General features: G+C 40.9%; 2 protein-coding genes and 1 non-coding gene across 3 annotated transcripts in view; 1 reads left to right on the forward strand and 2 right to left on the reverse strand.

The window, feature by feature from the left end:
- Positions 1 to 2489: 2489 nt before the first annotated feature.
- Positions 2490 to 10494, reverse strand: LOC134676294 (large ribosomal subunit protein eL32). The gene is made up of 3 exons (XM_063534668.1): positions 10305 to 10494; positions 8686 to 8795; positions 2490 to 2689 (listed from the first exon to the last, which is right to left on the reverse strand). The coding sequence occupies exons 1-3, from the start codon at positions 10417 to 10419 to the stop codon at positions 2510 to 2512; spliced, it is 405 nt and encodes a 134-aa protein (XP_063390738.1). The 5' UTR covers positions 10420 to 10494; the 3' UTR covers positions 2490 to 2509.
- Positions 9609 to 9733, reverse strand: LOC134676712 (small nucleolar RNA psi18S-841/snoR66). Its single transcript, XR_010099954.1, has one exon. It is a non-coding gene; the product is annotated as a small nucleolar RNA psi18S-841/snoR66 (small nucleolar RNA).
- Positions 10495 to 10912: 418 nt separating the features above from the next.
- The window catches only part of LOC134676316 (single-stranded DNA-binding protein 3), a 28747-nt gene continuing 15823 nt past the window's right edge, over positions 10913 to 23836 (forward strand). The window contains exons 1-5 of the mRNA XM_063534692.1: positions 10913 to 11385; positions 14994 to 15203; positions 16529 to 16678; positions 21362 to 21538; positions 23389 to 23505. Of these exons, the coding sequence (XP_063390762.1) occupies positions 11040 to 11385; positions 14994 to 15203; positions 16529 to 16678; positions 21362 to 21538; positions 23389 to 23505 (1000 nt within the window). The 5' untranslated portion in view covers positions 10913 to 11039. The remainder of the gene's footprint in view (positions 11386 to 14993; positions 15204 to 16528; positions 16679 to 21361; positions 21539 to 23388; positions 23506 to 23836) is intronic.

Here is a 23836-nt window from a genome sequence, read left to right on the forward strand (position 1 = left end):
TTAAAATATCCTACGGGCGAACGATATGGGTAATCTTAAAAACTGTTTAAATAGAATTCGTTTAAGCAAACTTTGCACCAACAAGAACAGTGCAAAGTTATTATTGTTATTAAACATCATATTTTCATATTAGAAATTTTACAGTAATTATAAAATTGCCATACTTTGTCATTGAAAATTATATGCAGAGTTAGCTTCGTCTGACTCTAATTAAATCTTCAGACAAAATTAAAAACTCCACGGCGTTTTGCATCACCCCGTATCCCTAACGACTCCGTACCAAGTACGGTCGTGTATCGTAAAAAATAAAATCATAACCAACTGTTTTGCCAATATTGTGCCATTCCGAATGGCAGTCAACTGTACGGAACCAACGGCGAAACTTCATCGCAATCGTTATACGGGTTATACCACAGACCTATATCGATATCTCGATTATTGTTCTGTGGGTTATACCTATAAATAAATAAAAATAAATATTACAGGACATTTTTACACAAATTAACTGAGCCCCACGGTAAGCTCAAGAAAGCTTGTAAGCTTGTTGTTGTTGTAGCTATAGAAAACATTATAACTAGTATACTCGACTATTACCATGCATATGGCAAAGTTGTAAATATTATACAGGTGTGGGCAATGTTACACCAAACCCAATATAGCACACATTAAAACCGCCTGTAGATTTTTCATAGCAACGTAATTACCCGTATGTGTAGTTTCCTTTCAAGAATACAGTTTTTCGTATAATTTTTGTTTTCAATATTTTAAATAAAAGTTGTTTCTACTTTATTGTTGACAGCAATATTAATGCAGCAACTATTGGTAATTTCCTTGGTTGTGCAAACAATAAATATATGTGTATACAGGATGTTTGGTACATCGTTTGCCAAATTAAAACGGCAGATAGGTTGAGTCATTTGCTATCTTCTCATGCCTAGAAAAACAAAATTGGCCATGGTTTTTTTCTACTACGCAAGTAAAAATTTGAAATTTACAAAAAACTGTCATAGAAATGAAAAAAAAGTGGGCCAAATTAAAAATTTCTAGACCTGAAAAGATATCAAATGACTCAACCTATCTGCCATTTTAATTTGGCAAACGATGTACCAAACAGCCTGTATACCTTAATTTGCTAATCAATGTGTCCACAACAATATTTTATTGGTCCTATAATAATAAACGAATTCGTCTTAACTTTAGGGAACAACTGCTCCCTAAATACAAAAACAAAAATACTTGATTCTAACTTATTACAGTTGCATTCCGCCGTCCCCTTTTGACAGCGATTCGGCAAAACTTAACTTATTAGCTTTTGTCACGCGACCACGCGCGCAGTTAGCTAACGATCACAATGTGACCTGCCATGCCGTGAGGCAGATACTGATGGGTACTGGATATGTGGATAATGACCTGTCTGCATAGAGTTAGCCCACGATAACTCTGCAGCGATTTTGATTTTACACATAATTTTGTAGCAGTTTGACGGTTAAAATGACACTCGGAACGTCTGTGCTATCTAAATCGCAGTTATCTTGGGCTGACCTTTCACGCCTTTTTAGTTTTTGACCTAATTGGCCATTTGATTGTCCGCTCTGAACTGGCTTTAAATCGGCCTACAGAAATACGATACTACTAGCGCCATCTGCCGACGAGTAGAAATAGTAAATACCATTATGTCTGAAAAAAGATACGCTGTGTCCATACCACAATGTTACCAAGTTATACATGGATAGGAAAGCTACAGTCGCACAAATAATTTATTATACTTTACCTTTCCCTGATCCTTGTCCAAAATTCCGAATTATCCGTTATATTGTAATCCTTCAATTCCGTTTCCCCGTTTGGCTGATAGCGCCAGGAGCGCGATGCCTTAAAAAAAGTCTGCAGCGGATTTGATAGCCCACGCAGTGTGTTATTTATACGTCATAATTTCATAAGATTGACTTGACACTTATCGGCTATCAAAATCGCTGCACTTTTTACGGCCTAACTCTAGGTCTCTGCCTCGTGGACACTATATAAAAATTTAACCTTTTTGACGCCGTGTCAAACACTAAAGCTGTCACACAGACGCCACGTCACCAAAGTGTCAAAACTGAAATCGATTAATCGGTCTTTGGCGTTGAACCTGCGGTGCGGATATATCGGTCATTGGCGTCCAAAAGGTTAAACGTTGTACAATACACATGCGAAAAGCATGAAATTTGCAACTCGTGTCGATTTAAAACACTCCATTCAGTCGTGTTGCAATAATTTATCGCCACTCGTTGCGAGTTTCCTACTTTTCGCACTTGTATCGTAATGTACAGTCGCCATCAGATATATCGGAGCGGCCAAGGTGCTCAAAAATATCTGAACACGCACTTTAACGCCCTGACAATAAAGGCATGTTCAGTTATTTGCGAGTTCCTTGGTCGGTCCGATATATCTGATGGTGATGGTACTAAAATATTTAGCTTGGTAATATAAGTATAAATAAAACAACAAAGTATGTAACTAAAGCATCAGTTTATTCGCTCTCCTGCGTACGCAGACGCGCGCTGGCGTTGGTGACGCGCACGGAGAGCTGCTGCGCGCGCGCGACGATGGCGGCGCGCTTCTTCGCGGAGACTGCGTGCGCGATCTCGGCGCAGTACGTGCGGTTCTGCATCATCAGGATCTCCAGCTCGCGCACGTTGTGGACCAGCACCTGGAATGAACACCGGCTGATTAGAGAAATTATCTCAAATTCTATACTATGGGGCTATTCATAAATTACGTCATTTCAAATTAGGGGGGGGGGGGTCTGGACATCGGATGACGGCAGCATGAAGTAGGAGGAAATGAGGTCATTTGAAGCATGATTTTTGGATGATTATAGGGGGGGGGGGTTTGAAAATCGTCAAAAATCGATGACGTAATTTATGGACAGCCCCTATACTGCAAAACGTAATTCTGGGCCAATAAAAGTTGAAAATGTTGCCACTTTTTTACTAGCGCGTCTTGTATTTATGTAAAAATAAGTAAGCAAAAGTACTTTTTTGAATCGTAGGAGTACAATTACTAATAAATAAATTTTCTTAGTGTGATTATTTATCAAAATGAATTTACTATTTGAGAGCGCTCTTACAAGAAAACTCGAAATAATGCAAAATTGATGATACTAGTCGACGAAATTCAGGACTTTGTGCTCATTATTAGAAACAATGAGTACTTGTTCCAGTAAAAGCGTCTTCTTATCTTTTTAAATATCGTTGTAAATATTAGAAAAAGGACTTATTAAATTAGTAATGAATTTTTTTCTGATGGTCGTTTCCGGAAAACCCCGTGAAGCACTGAACGGCAAGCTCTTATTTGGAAATGTTGAGAAGTTTACTCTGCTAAACCTGGCTATTTTGTATTACTAATACCCTGTACTTTAGGCATATCAAACGATATTTTTCCTACATGCCTTTGAGAAAGAGAAAATCAAAGTAAAACGAACTCAATTTTCTCTCCGAAACAAGTGTCAATTGCTACGAAAATCTACTTAATATCGAAGTCATTTTCATACTCAAGCAATCTGCAACGTTTGCTTATTCTGTTGGTATACATTAGTGTTTATGAAATTCTACTATAATTTTATGGCATTTTTTTGATAACTACTCTATATTACCGATGACGCGCGCTCGCCAGCTCAGTGCCGCGGCAGAGCTTGTACAGGTAGGACGTGTGTCGGTCGGCTCCGCACATTTTCAACGGCGACGACGAGGTTTTTTATCATTGTGTGCGGCGGGCGCCGTGTAAAACGCTATACTGTGTGCGTGTAAACCGCAACGAGAGACTTTGATCCTAGCACTGTTTTTATAGTATTATAATTTATTATGGTACATGGTATTTATTTGACTCAAGATAGTACTCAGGGTCTGATGATGGAGCCGGAAGGTGGTCACCGGTACCAATCAACCATGCAACTAAACCACTTTGTGTTTAGGCTCGTTTTATTCATCTCAACAAGATCTTTGACACAAGATAGTACTCAGGGTCTGATGATGGAGCCGGAAGGTGGTCACCGGTACCAATCAACCATGCAACTAAACCACTTTGTGTTTGGGCACGTTTGATTCGGCTCAACAAGATCTTTGACTTAAGATAGTACTCAGGGTCTGATGATGGAGCCGGAAGGTGGTCACCAGTACCAGTCAACCATGCAACTAAACCACTTCGTGTTTGGGCTCGTTTGATTCGGCTCAACAAGATCTTTGACTTAAGATAGTACTCAGGGTCTGATGATGGAGCCGGAAGGTGGTCACCAGTACCAATCAACCATGCAACTAAACCACTTCGTGTTTAGGCTCGTTTTATTCGTCTCAACAAGATCTTTGACACAAAATAGTACTCAGGGTCTGATGATGGAGCCGGAAGGTGGTCACCGGTACCAATCAACCATGCAACTAAAACACTTCGTGTTTGGGCTCGTTTGATTCGGCTCAACAAGATCTTTGACTTAAGATAGTACTCAGGGTCTGATGATGGAGCCGGAAGGTGGTCACCAGTACCAATCAACCATGCAACTAAACCACTTCGTGTTTAGGCTCGTTTTATTCGTCTCAACAAGATCTTTGACACAAGATAGTACTCAGGGTCTGATGATGGAGCTGGAAGGTGGTCACCGGTACCAAATCAACCATGCAACTAAACCACTTCGTGTTTAGGCTCGTTTTATTCGTCTCAACAAGATCTTTGACACAAGATAGTACTCAGGGTCTGATGATGGAGCTGGACTGTGGCCACGGGTACCAGTCTACCATGTAACTGAACCACTTCGTGTTTGGGCTCGTTTGATTCGTCGCAACAAGATCTTTGACACAAGATACTACTCAGGGTCTGATGATGGAGCTCGAAGGTGGCGACGGGTACCAGTCTATCACATAACTGAACCACTTCGTGTTTGGGCTTCGTGTTTGGGCTTCGTGTTTGGTTTATCACCTAGTGTCAAAGATCTTGTTGAGACGAATCAAACGAGCCTAAACACGAAGTGGTTTAGTTGCATGGTTGATTGGTACCGGTTACCACCTTCCAGCTCCATCACCAGACTCTGAGTATCACCTAGTGTCAAAGATCTTGTTGAGACTAATCAAACGAGCCTAAACATGAAGTGGTTTAGTTGCATGGTTGATTGGTACCGGTGACCACCTTCCGGCTCCATCATCAGACTCTGAGTATCACCTAGTGTCAAAGATCTTGTTGAGACTAGTCAAAAGAGCCTAAACATGAAGTGGTTTAGTTGCATGGTTGATTGGTACCGGTAACGAACTCCCAGCTCCATCATCAGACTCTGAGTATCACCTAGTGTCAAAGATCTTGTTGAGATGAATAAAACGAGCCTAAACACGATGTGGTTTAGTTGTATGGTTGATTGGTAATGGTGACCACCTTCCAGCTCCATCATCAGACCCTGAGTATCACCTAGTGTCAAAGATCTTGTTGAGACTAGTCAAACGAGCCTAAACATGAAGTGGTTTAGTTGCATGGTTGATTGGTACCGGTGACCACCTTCCGGCTCCATCATCAGACTCTGAGTATCACCTAGTGTCAAAGATCTTGTTGAGACTAGTCAAACGAGCCTAAACATGAAGTGGTTTAGTAGCATGGTTGATTGGTACCGGTAACCAACTTCCAGCTCCATCATCAGACTCTGAGTATCACCTAGTGTCAAAGATCTTGTTGAGATGAATAAAACGAGCCTAAACACGATGTGGTTTAGTTGTATGGTTGATTGGTAATGGTGACCACCTTCCAGCTCTATCATCAGACCCTGAGTACTGTCTTGTGTCAAAGATCTTGTTGAGACGAATCAAACGAGCCCAAACACGAAATTATTTAGTTACATGAGAGACTGGTACTCGTGGCCTCCTTCCAGCTCCATCATCAGACCTTGTGTATCTTCAGTGTCAAAGATCTTGTTGAGACGAATCAAACGAGCCCAAACACGAAGTGGTTTAGTTACATGATAGACTGGTACCCGTGGCCACCTTCCAGCTCCATCATCAGACCCTGTGTATCTTCAGTTTCTTGTAACTTGTTTCTTGTAAATAAGCGAGTACCTATAATTTCTTTCGAGTAATATATTTTCAAATGGGAGGAGGGGGGGGGGGGGTCTAACATCGGATGATGGTAGCATGACGTAGGAGGAAACAGAGTCATCCGAAGCATGATTTTTGGATGATTTGAGGGATGGGGGGGTCAAAAATAGATGACGTAATTTATGAACAGCCCCTATGTACATTTGCACTGCATTTAGTATTTTCGTACTTACCAAATAACAGTTTTAGGACTTTATAAGTTAAGTACAGTTAGTGTTGTTATGGTTGATTTCAATATGCTTCGCGAAGGATCAAGAATGTTTAATCCATCATTGTAGTGCGAGTGTGGTAGAAGGGATCGGAATACTGAGCTCGCACGGCCTGCCGCAGCGCTTAAAATACCTAAACTCGCTCAACCCCGAAATGTAATAGCACTCTTAACAAATTATTGCAGTGTCAGGCGTGGCTCACTCCACGATTTCGTCGCTTTGCTACAGGTAGCTAAAAGTACATCTGTTCCACCCCAATTTTGGGGTTTGCCATAAGCCGCGCGTCGCCACCTAGCAGCCATATCTGTGCTGATCGTGACAGACACGTTTTGTAAGAGAGTGAGTCTTCTGTACCTAGTACTATTATTTATTCTGTGGCAGTGGCAACATTGTCTTACTTTTCATAGTTTTAAATTACGTTTTGCAGTATAGTGGCTCTGTCAGCTGTAGACCTCGCCATAATGCAAAAATATTTATAATAGTTACTTTCGAGTAGTTATCATCACAATAGTCTTAAGTATAAGGACGGATCGCATCCGAAACACCACATTGCGCTCCAAAACTCGCATAGCTGACGTGGGGAAGAAGACCGCCAGGCTGAAGTGGGACCGGGCGGGTCATGTCTGCCGCATGCATCCGGATAGGTGGGCTAGTATAGCCACCAAGTGGATGCCGCAAAAGAAGCGCGGACGCGGCAGGCCCAGACGTAGATGGCGGGACGACTTAGATGCCTTCATGAGTGGCTGGCCGGAGAAGGCACTACAGAGTTGTGGAAATCAGGGGGAGAGGCCTTTGCCCAGCAGTGGGACACTACTATAGGCTAAGGAAAAAGTCTTAAGTAGCCCATACTGGAGAAAAATATGCCAATTGGAAAACGCTTTTTAAAAATAGTTTCTATTACTTATGAAAGCAGAAGACTGTAAATTATGGTATATGATTTATAATTGTTACATATTTGAAAGTGTTTTGTAATAAAAATACACGTCAAAATCGCTTACCTTCTTTCTACTTCTAAAAAACCGGGCAAGTGCGAGTCGGACTCGCGCACGAAGGGTTCCGTACCATAAAGCAAAAAAAAAAAAACGGAAAAATATGCAAAAAGAAAACGGTCACCCATCCAAGTACTGACCACGCCCGACGTTGCTTAACTTTGGTTAAAAATAACGTTTGCTGTATGGGAGCCCCACTTAACTCTTTATTTTATTCTGTTTTTAGTATTTGTTGTTATAGCGGCAACAGAAATACATCATCTGTGAAAATTTCAACTGTCTAGCTATCACGGTTCGTGAGATACAGCCTGGTGACAGACGGACGGACGGACGGACAGCGAAGTCTTAGTAATAGGGTCCCGTTTTACCCTTTGGGTACGGAACCCTAAAAATCAGACCTATATGATTTGTGTACAAATGAAAAAATAAAACATATACAGGGCGTCCCACGGCGATGCCACATGGAGGGAAAGTACCTTAAATATCATAGATAGCATATTTTGCTGAAAGAAGACTTCATTTTATTTTTAAAACTTAGTAAAGTTGCATTCATACTTTTTTAATTTTTTTTTTTTAAATGTATGGAAAAAAATTATCGCGTCATTGGAGGAAAAGTACCTTAATTATTGTAAATGAACATCTTACTGAAAGAAGACATTATTTCGATTTAAAAAAACAAGTTGAATTGCATTTTAAATAATTTCATGGTTAAACCGGGAATCGAACCCGCTACACGAGAAAAAAAAATACCTTGTAGCTTTGTCATACCGATCGAAAGGCTTCAATGTGAGAATTATTTTTTTGGTACAAGGTATTTTTTTTTTCTCATGTAGCGGGTTTGATTCCCGGTTTAACCATGAAATTATTTAAAATGCAATTCAACTTGTTTTTTTAAATCGAAATAATGTCTTCTTTCAGTAAGATGTTCATTTACAATAATTAAGGTACTTTTCCTCCAATGACGCGATAATTTTTTTCCATACATTTAAAAAAAAAAAATTAAAAAAGTATGAATGCAACTTTACTAAGTTTTAAAAATAAAATGAAGTCTTCTTTCAGCAAAATATGCTATCTATGATATTTAAGGTACTTTCCCTCCATGTGGCATCGCCGTGGGACGCCCTGTATAATATCAATTTTAGTTCGTTTTTTTTAGCATTAGAAAGAAGGTAAGCGATCTTGACGTCTTTTTATTAAAAATCACTTTTGATAAATACGTCACAGCAAATATGTTAGAATTATAAAACATATACAATGGTTTTACATTATTTTGCTTTCAAAAATATTTTTTAAAGCGGTTTTCAATTATTTTCCTTATAAACATGCATCAAGATTGTTTACCTTTTATATAATGCTAAAAAACGAAGCATAGAATTAGTGTACCTTGCGGAAACCATTTGGGAGCATATGACGGGTCTTCTTGTTGGAACCGTAGCCAATGCCGGGCATCAGGTACTGGCCCTTGAAGCGCCTGCGCACCCTGTTGTCAATACCTGAAATGTTACAACACCAGTGTTATTGAGTCCATGAAAAAACTAAGTCAGCAATATAAAAATAATGCTATATTTTTAAAGACACTTCAAAGGATTTTTTTAAATAATATTTTGATTTATAAAATGATTTTTATGGGTCTCTATTGTTTCCCAAATAGTTTTAAGCCATAATGTATTGTTTGTCCGAATTTTCGTTGGTCATAATTGGTTTTTCTCAGAAACGCGTAACTTTTCAGGATTGCCATAAAACAAACCTAACCAAACCTATCCTATCTATAGAATAACCTGACGAAAATCCTGAAAAGTTAAGGGTTTCAGTTTTATGACTAACGATAATATGACAAACGTTACATTATGACTTAAAACTTTATGGGAAACAAAGGGACCCCGATTTTTATTATACTATGTGTGAGATATGTACTGTATTGTGTAAAAGTTCTTACGTTTTGGCTGATGGGACAGACTTTTTTTTCTTTAATTTGCAAATAGGTTTATATTAAGTTATGAGAGTGACCTGCATATACATATTATATTCCTTGCAGATTTTAGCCAAATCCAATTCATAATTTCATATCATCAAAGATTATATACAAGCAAACTGAAACCATTTATTTTACAATTGATTTTTCTACATTATTTATTTAACCTTTATTGCACCAAAGACAACCCTACAGCACAAAAGGCGGACTTAATGCCATGAGGCATTCTCTACCAGACCTACGGATTATGTACCTAAGATAAGCTCCTATCTAAAAATAAGCTATTACCATAAAAAACGCAAATAAATTTGAATGAAATTATTGAAATAGTAAAAATGTGTCTACCACTATGACCAGATTAACTATGGAGTTATCCGGAATAGGGTTTGGTAGTTCTGATCTAGCAAGGTAACAAATTGTAATTATCATACATAATGAATAACACAGAGTGCCCTTGCAATAAACTCATAGAAAATACTAAACTTAGACACAATAAACCCATAGAAATATTTTACCATAACCAAGGTTTGAACCAGGGACCTCATGATCTAAATCCAGAGTATGAAACCACTGGACCAGACTGGTTGTTAGGCAAGAGGATGAAATTAGCAATGTGATTCTTTAACGTGAAAAATAGTTTAACAAGTAACAGGTTACGTTGACTATCTTTTATACATTGTTATATTATTATAACGGTTTTGAAGTTGTAAGGTAGGTGGAAATGAGTTTATTTCTAATATTACTCTATACAGTCTAAATTTAGGAACAGACTGGGATTTAATTTTAGCTAAAATTCGTATTATAGGCTACAGAAACGTCAGAACTCTTAATAGGATACAAAATATAACCTAACAACAAAATATCAGACATGCATTCTAGTTAGGTTAGAACAAAGTAAATAAATATAATTTAGTTCTTTTGCACATGAAACTGTCTTTAAATGTTTTTAACGAGTTATTTGGGCAATAAAGTTAGTAGGCAGGCATGGTCAAAGTTGGTATGGTTCAATGAAATTTTACACATCTCTTACCTCTCGGTTTACGCCAGTTACGCTTGAGTTTGTCATATCGGTCTGACTGGTGACGAATGAATCTTTTCGTCCTCTTTTTAACGATCGTAGGCCTGTATACTGGTCTGATTGCCATTTTGATATTTTTCACGCGAAACGCGGCAGTGAACCACGCGGTGACACGGCCGCACGAAAAGGAAGAAGGAATAGACAATTATAGACATTTATAGATTTTGAGTGCGTTTTCGATTACACCATAGGGTTTTAAAACAGCGCGTCATGCAATTCAACCTGAAAATTTAAAATCTAATTTAATGTTTCTTAATAAGTTTTACGACATATTTTATAGTAAAATACAATATAAATTTATTTTGTTTCGGTACATGGTTTACAATTTGCGGCTGGACAAAAAAAAATACCTTAATTAAAAACAAAAATTGGTTCAAACAATTATTTTATTCTAATTTTGTATTAATCAGGTAAAAAATGCATTATCAGGTTATCACTTCATTAAAAATAATTGTTTTAAAAATATATTTGCCACTGTAGGAGCGGAAATGCAATTTGTCTATTACTAGTCATAGACACACTTTTATGACAGCTCGCTGTTTACATAGAGAACAATCCGATTTCTCTATGCCACAGACGCCAAATGTCGCCATCGATCAATGACATTTTGTAAAGTTGAATTTATTGATATAAAGCGTTAATGTAAATAATAAACAATTTAATCATAAACGTCGACTTCCAGTCGATATGTATGCCAAGGGCAAAGGCTCTACGGTGCCTTCGGACGCTCAGGCTCGCGAGAAGTTGGCCCTCTATGTGTATGAGTACCTGCTTCATGTTGGGGCTCAGAAGGCGGCGCAGACGTTTCTCTCAGAAATACGATGGGAGAAGAACATAACGCTCGGGGAGCCGCCGGGGTTCCTGCATTCGTGGTGGTGCGTGTTCTGGGACCTGTACTGCGCGGCGCCGGAGCGCCGGGACACTTGCGAACACTCATCTGAGGCTAAGGCCTTCCATGACTACGGCTTTGTTAATTCTGGATATGGAGTGAACGGGATTGGACACAACGCCGGTCCGGCACCTCCTAATGACGGTACGAACCTTTATATCACTTAAAAACATCGTATTTATGATACGTTTTACTAACTTCGTCTCCAGTATGTAGGGCATAGTTTTTCTTATCACAGTGTGTAAATAGTGGTTTGTTCTGAGATAATGCGTGGTTTTTACAACATTGCCATGTTATTCATGGGTTTTTACAAGTTGTAATGTAAAAACATGACTTGTAATATCAATTTTGTGTGTTTGAAAGTAGGTAAATCATATTTTTAACTTTCTGTCTGTTACAAAGATTATGTCTGTTAAATAGATTTGCTTTGAAGTTTAAATGTTAACTTCTGCCTTGTGTACAGTCAACTGTAAAAATATGGGTTTACAAATCATCTCAAAAATATGTCCCATAACTCTTTATATCAGTGAATTAAGAACTATGAGACATATTTTGAGTAAGTAGTCTACTTCCATATTTTTACAGTTGACTGTACAGTAAATAAACACCTTACAGCAAAGGAAATTCAAAATATTCCTAAAAAAATACAAATATCAAGTTAAAGGCATGTTTTACCTATATATAATATCATTTATAGATGCTAAATTATTTTTTTAGGATGAAAGAGTCAAATATTGAATGATACTAATGAAAGGCAGGTGTATCATACTTTTAAATGTGAGAGGTAGTTCTTGTATTGTTTTTTTTATTTAGTGTTTTTCAAACTTGTCTATCACATGACCCCTTTAGTACAAATGAAATGTTTCGCTTATTATTATTACATGTGAATGCACAGGCAGCTTAAAGCTGATATGTGCACATCAATGTCCACTTGTGTTTTGTGATCTACGAAAGTGTTCATCGAGTTTGTTTTTAAAAGAGTTTATGGAGGGTGCACTGATCACTGATTCGGGTAACTGTTCCACACTTTTACTACACGGTTAGATAGGAAGTGTTGTCTGGGGTTGCTTGCTTATGCATTATTTTAAGGCTAGCAGAGACTTCGCCCCAGTTTGTAAACCACTGCTTTAGTGTAATGGGGTTGGCAACTATCAAAGTTTTGCATAGATTGTGCCATCATAGCTTGCCTCTTTCATCAAATTCTGAACTTTAATTACACCCCAAGCAAACTAGAACTAGGCACCCATATAGATCTCAATTCTTTTTCCGGTTAAATCAACAACAACAAATATTCTTAATATTGAACTTGGCTCTCATTTCACATTAATGTTTTTGATGGGAATACATTCTTCTTCTTCTTCATCGTTATCCTCACAGCTGAGGGTAGAGATGGGTAGGGGTGAGTAAATACTGAGTATTTACTCGGTATTTACTCAAAGCACCCGATAAATACCCGTATTTACTCATTTAGGTGGGTAAAAACGATTGCTTATAAAATATTCAAAAAGTGAGATTTAAGAACAAAATTGTCTTTTATTGAAGAGTGCTAACGTGTATTAACAATATCTATAAAATAAAAAGCATAGAGGGCGCTTAATTTAGGAAAAAAAGGTAATTATTAGTGAGAGGCAAATTGTGATAACAATTTTGTTTTAAATAAGAAGGTATTTACTTAAAAAATATGAGTACTTAAATTCTATCGATGTTCTAGATAAGTGCATGTCGCGCAAAAGTGCGTGTTTACGCGGCACTTACGACCTTTTATTAAGGGTTTTTTAAAGAAAACTCAAAAATGGCTCAACCGATGATGTTCAAAATATTGTTTTTTGTACTCTATTATACGGCTAATCTCCCGATATGTTTTCATATTTTTTCTGAACTTTGGTTCGAAAGTTATAGAGAGATAAACATTATTTTGGCCTTTCGAAACGGTTTTTTTCCAAAAATATTCAATTTATCCAAAAATGTTCTTAGAAACATTCCAGTTATTTTTGAAGACCCATTTAATGACGTGCAACACGTTGGTGGTTTATGAGATATTTTTTTGTGACAATTAGTTACATGTATGGAGTGCCCCTCTTAAAAATACATTTCTTACAATTTTGAGTACTTAATCCAGTAGCGGCTTACAAAATACACCTATATTTCAAATTTATATGCCCCTTTCAGCACTCTAAATAGTTTATACCCACCAATTTGGGTATAAACGAGTAAATACGGGTATATTGAGTAAATACTGAGTATTTACTCGGTATTTACCTGTGAGTATTTACTCACTACCCATCTCTAGCTGAGGGTCGTGACCACCATAAGTAGCTCTGTCTATAAGAAGCCTCCAGGCTGCTCTGTTCTGAGCCTGAAGAAGTACGGACTGTGTGCCACTATTAATTGCCTCCAGGAGTGGATCCGTCCAGCGAGTTGGAGCTCTGCCTCTACTTCTTGTTCCCTCGACACGGCCAATCATTATTATTTTCTCGAGGTTGTGTGATTCTCGTCTCGCCACGTGTCCAAAGAAAGAAAGAGCTCTCCTCAAGCAGGTTACAGAGAGAGGAGTGAGGACTTTTAGTTGGCTTCGGATTGAAGCATTGGAATACATTATCAACCAACATTAAAATAGTAGGTTCTATACAAAAACTGGACAAATTAAACTTTTTTATTTTTTACAAATTTTTAGCGATTCAGATTTTTTTCTGCACTTGTAGTATAAGTCGAAATTACATGCCAAATTTCGTAATTCTAGCACACTGATAGCACCCTATAAATTTTGTTTCCCTTGACCACAGAATAAATAATAGTACTACCGTACAGAAAGGAAGCTTCCTACAAAACCGAAGTTTGACAGCGGTTCAGGGTCGAATCATGCTATCCCTTTCTAATACATGGCACTATCCCTTTCGGCCAATTAGGGTTGACAAAATTCAAGTGATTATCTTATCTGTGGTCGTGCACGCAAAAGGAAGTCAAGTGGTGCCAACCCTAATAATTGCTCGGAGCAATGCTGAGCCGAGCGGAGCCGAGTTTGGCCGAAGTCAGGAGCTTCGCACCCCTGCCTTGACATCGTCGGAATATACGTTTATTACGGCATAAACGGCCGTATCTTTTTTTTACGTCAACTTTGAAGTTTCATTTTTTCACAGCTTCAAGGGACTGTAGACATGAGTACATGGTTTTAATTTCAACTCGATACCTTCACGCGTTCCCGAGATAAAGGGTCTTGCCAGACTGACGACGGACAACAAAGGGATCCTATAAAGTATAAAGCAGTGGTCAAGCCAAGCTTTTAGCAGCCAAGGGCCACATATTAGTGAACGAAGCTGATGCGGGCCGTACTTTGTTAATATTTGTGACTTTAGCAGACATTGTCGTTTGTCAATATTACATACAAAATAGCTAGGTTGGCTTGCAGGCCGCAAGTGAGAGGTTCGCGGACCGCATGCGGCCCGCGATAAAGTATAATGGTTCCGTTTTTTTCCTTTTGAGGTCGGAACCCTAAAAATAGCTGTAGGTGGCTTAACTTCGTTGGGTTCAATGTCCTAATACTGGTACAAATTATCTACAATGAAATTTTAATCATAATGAAATGCAATAGAGTTGCTTTTCTTTTGTTTCGTTCAATTGAAAACAAAGCATATTCAACTCTATTTCTTAATACCATTGATTCAAATATTACTGCCAATTTTCCTTGTACGGTGGGCCGGTAGAGACTAAAGTATTGTTAGTAAATAGAAATTATTCTCACCCTTTTATTGCAGGCATGGGCGGCGGAGGCATGCCGCCCGGTTTCTTCCCAAACTCCTCCCTCCGGCCGTCACCGCCCGCGCCTCACCCCGGCTCGCAGCCGTCCCCGCACGGCCCGCAGCCCCAGCTCATGGGCTCGCAGCCCTTCATCGGACCTTGGTACTCCAGCGGACCTCGCCAGCCTGTCAGGATGGGGATGGGCAACGATTTTAACGGACCGCCAGGTATGTTTTGTTTTATAAGTGGATAAAGCATTTTTTTATTGCGGGCCTTATTTTATTCAATAAAAGTTAGTACTACCAAAGATATACCTATATGTAATTTCGTATAAGATGAATAAAGTCTAAGGAAAAAACGTGCCTCGGAAATCAAGAATAAGTCATTCTCGGATAGATGGCGGACACACCTTTAGCCTATCCTCGGCTAGATGGCGTGACGACACCGTTTCATATTTAACAATTTTAACACATAGATATCAGTGAATGAACATGGGTCAAAATGATATAAAAATAATAAAATCATTTATCCATATATATACATTTTTTTTATATATTTCTTTTTGATAATTTTACGTTTTCATTTTGAGTTTTAGTCGTGTGTCGATAGATGGCGGTAAATGTACTGTGACTACAAAATTTACAATGACAGGACCCCTCTATACTATCTATTCTTTTTGGTACTACAGAGTCTAATGCACAGGGCTCGGAACCTTTTTCTTTTAGAAAACCCGAAATAGTCTAATATTTTAATTATTTTATGCTTTATACGTAGGACTGAATCGTGTTTTTAGGTAACAATTTCGTAATATTAAATTGTTCCAATTAAAAATTAAATAATAAACCAAAGAACGAAAAAGAACATAATAATATCGATTTTTTTGTATGAAGGAAAAACTGGTTCCGAGCCTTTGTAATCTAAGTCTCCAAGTCGTTTCTTCAGGGGTCCGGTTTTTAAAATAAAAATGAACCTCGCGGTATGTTTCTCCTTAAGGTTATTAAATAAGCAAAAAAATTAAATAGGTCCATTATTAGATTCGAAGAGCAACACTAACAAGAGACCATAGACTAGGAATCCTCTAGACCGAGTTTAGAGCAATTATTTCATGCAACCGATGATGCCAAAAATGCGGGAGTGCGCGGGACGAGGTGAGCGAAGTCCCGTGCCGTGATTGGTCCGTTCAAAGACACGGACGTCCCACAAAGATACTTTCGACTCGAACATGGAGTAAAATTACCGGATGCGTGGCAGAGGGGGTAGCGCGACTAACTCTTAAATTTACGACGATTAGACGCGGACCGCGGTCTGTCATTTGATGACTCCTGGTTTAATGAATAAAAAGACTATAAGGTTAGTTTTAACACATTCAGTGCCAAAAACCCGACTTGGGTATTTTAACTATTTTATGATTTCGTTTCCAGGTCGGAAGACCCGATAGTCGGGATCGTGGTAGTTTTAATGACGAAATTGTTGTGGCCTGGCGCGGACGTCTAGTTTGGTTGGGTGGCAATGTATGTGTTAAGACGCGGTGTTGAACTGGTGTGGTGTGCAGGTGGCGGTATGATGGGCAACTCGATGGAGCGCGGCGGCGGCGGCGCGGCGGCGCTGCTGGGGCCGCGCATGACGCCGCCGCGCCCGGGCTGCGGGCCCATGTCGCCCGGCGCCTACTCCGCCATGCGCGGCCCCCCGCCGCAGGGACCAGGTGAGTCACCCCCCCCCCCCCCCCCCCACACACACATGCCTCCCTAGTACAACTCGATGGAGCGCGGCGGCGGCGGCGCGGCGGCGCTGCTGGGGCCGCGCATGACGCCGCCGCGCCCGGGCTGCGGGCCCATGTCGCCCGGCGCCTACTCCGCCATGCGCGGCCCCCCGCCGCAGGGACCAGGTGAGTCACCCCCCCCCCCCCCCCCCCACACACACATGCCTCCCTAGTACAACTCGATGGAGCGCGGCGGCGGCGGCGCGGCGGCGCTGCTGGGGCCGCGCATGACGCCGCCGCGCCCGGGCTGCGGGCCCATGTCGCCCGGCGCCTACTCCGCCATGCGCGGCCCCCCGCCGCAGGGACCAGGTGAGTCACCCCCCCCCCCCCCCCACACACACATGCCTCCCTAGTACAACTCGATGGAGCGCGGCGGCGGCGGCGCGGCGGCGCTGCTGGGGCCGCGCATGACGCCGCCGCGCCCGGGCTGCGGGCCCATGTCGCCCGGCGCCTACTCCGCCATGCGCGGCCCCCCGCCGCAGGGACCAGGTGAGTCACCCCCCCCCCCCCCCCCCCCCCCACACACACACATGCCTCCCTAGTACAACTCGATGGAGCGCGGCGGCGGCGGCGCGGCGGCGCTGCTGGGGCCGCGCATGACGCCGCCGCGCCCGGGCTGCGGGCCCATGTCGCCCGGCGCCTACTCCGCCATGCGCGGCCCCCCGCCGCAGGGACCAGGTGAGTCACCCCCCCCCCCCCCCCCCACACACACACATGCCTCCCTAGTACAACTCGATGGAGCGCGGCGGCGGCGGCGCGGCGGCGCTGCTGGGGCCGCGCATGACGCCGCCGCGCCCGGGCTGCGGGCCCATGTCGCCCGGCGCCTACTCCGCCATGCGCGGCCCCCCGCCGCAGGGACCAGGTGAGTCACCCCCCCCCCCCCCCCCCACACACACATGCCTCCCTAGTACAACTCGATGGAGCGCGGCGGCGGCGGCGCGGCGGCGCTGCTGGGGCCGCGCATGACGCCGCCGCGCCCGGGCTGCGGGCCCATGTCGCCCGGCGCCTACTCCGCCATGCGCGGCCCCCCGCCGCAGGGACCAGGTGAGTCACCCCCCCCCCCCCCCCCACACACACATGCCTCCCTAGTACAACTCGTGGAGCGCGGCGGCCGAAACTGCCGAACTGCCGAAATACGACAACCTTCGGCGAAAGATAGATAGTTAAATAGAAACATCATTATAAAGTGGAAATCAAAAAGCAATACCTTTCGATTCCTTACATTTCAATAATTACATAAGTAATAATCATACATCGGACTCCAGCCCAGCGGGCATTTTCGTGGCATGTCAGAATGATAGGTAAGGTTCGCAAATCAATCAATTCACTTTCGAGTATTTGTACTTAGTATTTGGTACCTAGTATTTATAATGTGAAATTCCAAATATCATAGCAACTAACTGCGTTATTTATAAACGTACTTGGACTACACATATAAGTCACAATGGCGAAAAAGTTCGTTTGGCTTTATCCGTCACTCAGACAATTGCAGCTGCGAGAAAGGAACAAAACAAATGAGTTAACTGGGCATGTCAAGTTCTATGAACACGGCTCTAAGGCTGTACGTTAGTTAGGTACATTATAATACTCGTAAGTTAATTTTTTTTTGTAAACCTTACCTTGCCCTCAAACTGCCCCCTATAGTCCGACGTTTGGTAATAATACTTCACAGTCACAATTGCAATGTTAATATATAGCATTTATTTTCAGGCAACTAAAGCCCATAGATGGGAGTTTACAGAAAATAGTGTAGGTACCCAATTAGCGTGAGTTGTTAAAAGTTAATCACTATCAGTTTTGTGACGATAATTAAATTTTAATGAAAAGTGTAAAAAAAGGAAAAATTAACTGCCGTCACAAAACTGATAGTTATTAACTTTTCTTTTGGGTACACTGTTTTCTGAAAACTCCCAGATACATACCTTACAGACATACATTAAAAAAACCGGGCAAGTGCGAGTCGGACTCGCGCACGAAGGGTTCCGTACCATAATGCAAAAAAAAAAAAAACAAAAAAAGCAAAAAGAAAACGGTCACCCATCCAAGTACTGACCCCTCCCGACGTTGCTTAACTTTGGTCATAAATCACGTTTGTTGTATGGGAGCCCCATTTAAATCTTTATTTTATTCTGTTTTCAGAATTTGTTGTTATAGCGGCAACAGAAATACATCATCTGTGAAAATTTCAACTGTCTAGCTATCACGGTTCGTGAGATACAGCCTGGTGACAGACAGACGGACAGACGGACGGACGGACAGCGAAGTCTTAGTAATAGGGTCCCGTTTTACCCTTTGGGTACGGAACCCTAAAAAGGAAAAATTAACTGCCGTCACAAAACTGATAGTTATTAACTTTTCTTTTGGGTACACTGTTTTCTGAAAACTCCCGGATACATACCTTACAGACATACATTAATAAGCTTCCAAACCTAAAAATAATTTTGGCGTCACAAGTATTCTGCTGTTCGTTCAAGATGTGTGATAAGAGAAGATACCTACCACGCATTGGTGGAGTGTGCTCGGATCGGAGCCGATCGCAGGGCATTTGAAACGCAAGCCAAACTTAACCTAACTGACGTTCATCATCATCATCATCATTTCAGCCTATACGTCCCACTGCTGAGCACAGGCCTCCTCTCATGCGCGAGAGGACTTGGGGTATAGTCCCCACGCTAGCCCAATGCGGATTGGGGACTTCACATACACATTTGAATTTCCTTCGCAGATGTATGCAGGTTTCCTCACGATGTTTTCCTTCACCGAAAAGCTAGTGGTAAATATCAAATGATATTTCGTACAAAAGTTCCGAAAAACTCATTGGTACGAGCCAGGATTTGAACCCGCGACCTCCGGATTGAAAGTCAGACGTCATATCCACTCGGCCACCACTGCTTCTGACTGACGTTGGCGTATGTAATATATTGATGTCTAAACCGACATATAAGAAGACTATTCAATTGTACCACTTAGGGCTACTTGCACCATTAACTAACCCGGGGTTAACAGGTTAAACCTGGAGTGTCACCATGGTTACCAGTACAATTTGACACTAGCTTAACGATTTAACCGGTTAACCCCGGGTTAGTGGGATGGTGCAAGTGGGCCTTAATAAACAAATTGTTAAACTCTACACATTTATCATAATTATGTAATTATTATGAGGCCGGCATCATCGCGCAGCGACGAAGACCTTTTTAGGGTTCCGTACCCAAAGGGTAAAACGGGACCCTATTACTAAGACTTCGCTGTCCGTCCGTCCGTCCGTCCGTCTGTCTGTCACCAGGCTGTATCTCACGAACCGTGATAGCTAGACAGTTGAAATTTTCACAGATGATGTATTTCTGTTGCCGCTATAACAACAAATACTAAAAACAATAAAATAAAGATTTAAATGGGGCTCCCATACAACAAACGTGATTTTTGACCAAAGTTAAGCAACGTCGGGAGTGGTCAGTACTTGGATGGGTGACTGTTTTTTTTTGCTTTTTTTTTGTTTTTTTTTTTGCATTATGGTACGGAACCCTTCGTGCGCGAGTCCGACTCGCACTTGCCCGGTTTTTTTTAAATGAAGATTAAAAAAAAAGTATTCTGCTGCGTCACCATTTCCGGCTTAGGATTCAGCAGATTCCCACGGAGTCGCCGAAATGCCTTCGCCAGAAGTCGCGCTCGCGATGGTTTCCAGCAGCGGCCACCATATACCAAAACTGGAGGGCAGTGTGTCTCAAATTTATTACGCGCCCCCCTAATCAATTTCCCTGGCTGCATATGACGAAAATAAATAAGTTTTTGGCAAAAAAAAATGTTGTACAAGCTTTTATCGCTGACTATTCTTTTTTTCCACAGGCAACCATAGAGTAAGTAAGACAAGAGTGCTCACTCCATACATCAGTTTTGGTCCCAGAAATATTAGTATTTCCATAGCAACTTTCATAGTCGACATCTAGCATCGAGTAGCGGAATTATCAGTACTTTAAATAGCAGTAGTAGTGTGTGGCCGAGGGATCCTCTCTCGTATAGGGCTTTACAGCCACGAACGCAAGTGTCGTAACCAGGATGCTGCTTAAAACGTCTGACACAGATGATAAAGGCCTGTTATGAGTAGTACTGTCAAGTGACAATAGATGTAGCACCGACCGGAAACTCTAATATCAACAACATAAGACTTTCCGGTCGCTGCTACATCTGTTGTCACTTGACAGTACTACTACTGCTACTTAAAGTACTGATAATTCCGCTACTCGATGCTAGATGTCGACTATGAAAGTTGCTATGGAAATACTAATATTTCTGGGACCAAAACTGATGTATGGAGTGAGCACTCTTGTATTACTATATTTCTCTATGAGGCAACTAGTAGTAGTAGTAGTAGTAGTAATGTATACAATTTCAGCTCAATCGGAAATCGGGAAGTGGGTCAAATTTAGCTTTCTAGATTTGACCCACACTAAAAAACATACATACTAACAGGGCGAGTTAAACAAAAGCTTGTAATAAAAACACCATTCTTTAAAAATCGTCAAAAATTGATGACGTAATTTATGGACAGCCTCTCGGGAGAACGTTATGGGGTCGCGAACACTCTACCACGACATGAGTACTGGTGTGCTAAACTCTATATTTAACCAGGTATGCCACCAATGGGTATGGGTCCCCGCGGCGCCTGGGCGGGGGGCAGCGGCGGCGGCGCGGCGCCGCTCAACTACAGCGGCGGCTCGCCCGGCTACGGAGCCCCCCCGGGCTCCAACGGCCCGCCCGGCCCGCCCACGCCTATCATGCCCAGCCCGCAGGACTCCTCCAACTCAGGTGAGCGCAGGTGACAAGCGCAGCGAGGTGGCGGGAAACGGTACCGATTTTTTGGTACCGGTACCGATACCGAATTTGCGATTGTGACTTTTGGCAGTTACGCTTTCTGATGGTAATATTTAAAATAACTAGGAACATTTTCTCAGTGACAATGCCTTGTAATTTTGAATAAGGAAAAGGCAACTTTTTGTAGCTGTTTTGTGACATTTCAAACGGCTAGAATTAGCTTAGTTTGTTTTTATTTGTAATTATGGGCTTTTAAATTTTTCTACTAGTGTAGAAAAATTCTTCTGCCCGTAAATTCGTCTCCATACTAAATTTCATCTAAATCGCTTCAGCGGTTTAAGCGTGCAGTGATCATATACATACAAATGGAGACAGTTACTTCCGCATTTTGTAATATTATTAGAAATTTCTATCGCAAAATATACTTTTTATGGATGTGCACCATATTATATCTGTAATTTCTCATAATAAAACCTTTTTATAGTTGGCACTTTGTGCCCCTTGGGTTGGGATATGATTTCGGAAACTTTTCTGGTTTCGAATTCGGTATCGGTACCAAATCAGTCAACCGGTATACCAGCTTTACTGTGACTACTGGCCGAGCCAACGGCGTCTAACCTAACCTTACAACTATACCATTTATTTAGACATTTGCAGGTTTTTGTATCGTTACATCACTAAAAACAAGGTATTTCACTGTGGCACTTCCTTAAATGTATAATGATTTTCTAGTGAAAAGTTTTCGGCGTGATGTAACCAAAAATATTTGTAAGTAACACATTTTTTTTTTCATATTTATGTGTCAAAAGTCCTTAAATATCCGCGCCAAAAACTTTCCGAAAAAAAAATCAATTTAGCGTAAAGTTACCTATCATAAAATCTTATTTTTTCGTTCTGCTTGCTTCACTCTTGCTTAATCTTGGTTCTACACGCTTGGGTCTCTTCTGTATAACGCTTTTTATGTTGTTTTTAAGTTGTCCCAATTTTGTACATTACCCTCTTTTATGTTTGTATCGATTCTATATTTTCGATCAGAAACATTCATTTTGTTACTTACTAAAAATACGTAGTAATAAAAGATAAACAAAAATCGTACATTCAGCAGCAGAAGTTGCTAAGCGGGCGAGGAGTTCAAAATGATCTTGACGCGACTTTATTGTTACTAAGAGTGTGTCAAGGTAATTTTGAACACCTCGCTCGTTTATCAACTTTTGCTGCTATATTACACATTATTTTAGAAACAATAAAATAACTCCACTCAGTCTATAGAAATTATGCCTACATTGTTTTTTTTTTTAGTTTTATTATGACAATGTTTCTGGGCGAAAAATACCTGTGATTTCTTGTCTGTTAAAATAACTCGATTCAAAATAAAATTATTTCCCTTAAAATTTAGAAATCGACTTCTTTAATAAAATACTTGCTTTACTTTCAGAAAAATGCCTAAAATAAATTTTATCTAAGTCTATTTTTAATCGAGTTTTTAATTTTAAAATATTGAAAAATACTCATTTTTGTACAATTAAATAACATAGGCAAAATTATCATTAATTACTTGAAATAAATGTTTGTAATTGTCTTTTTTATAATTTTTGTTTCTGTTCATAACCTATCGCCCCGACATAATTTTGTCTATGTATTTATTCCATAAAACCTAAATAAATAATATTGTATTATGCCATAAAAACGATATCGAAACAAAATGACAGTCAATAAGTTTTAATAACTCTAAATTTTGCATATCACAAAAAAAAAGTTTATTTCGCTATCGTCTAAAGAGACGTGACGCGCTCGATACCAGAAAAACTGGTATCGGCCGAAACCGAAACAAGCGTTTACGGCAGGGGGCGACAACATGTATACACTGATGAAACCGGTCGGCGCAGCGCTCGGGGCGGAGTTCCCGCTGGCGGGGGAGCACCCCGCGCCCCCGCACTTACCGCAACCCCCGGCCACTGAAGGTTAATAAAACATAACCTAATATACGTTGCCAGGCGATAAGTCAGTCCTCGCCTTCAGGGCGTCTGAAAACGTAAAAAAACAAATTAAAAAAAAACAAATGTATAAAAATCGGTATTAGCCGAAACCGGAAAGTCCCCTGCCCGCGCTTTCAATAGTTATTTTCGTCAGTAAACGTCCGTGCGAGGACTGACTTATCATAAATATTCAAAACATATGACATAATTTTATTATATTATTTTAGTTTATTGATTTTTTTATCTTATCCGTCAGGCGTTACTTTGCGGAAATCCATATTAATTAAAACCAAAATATTACTCTGCGAAAAGATCT

This window comes from Cydia fagiglandana, chromosome 24 (assembly GCF_963556715.1).
Source record: "Cydia fagiglandana chromosome 24, ilCydFagi1.1, whole genome shotgun sequence".
Taxonomy (NCBI): domain Eukaryota; kingdom Metazoa; phylum Arthropoda; class Insecta; order Lepidoptera; family Tortricidae; genus Cydia; species Cydia fagiglandana.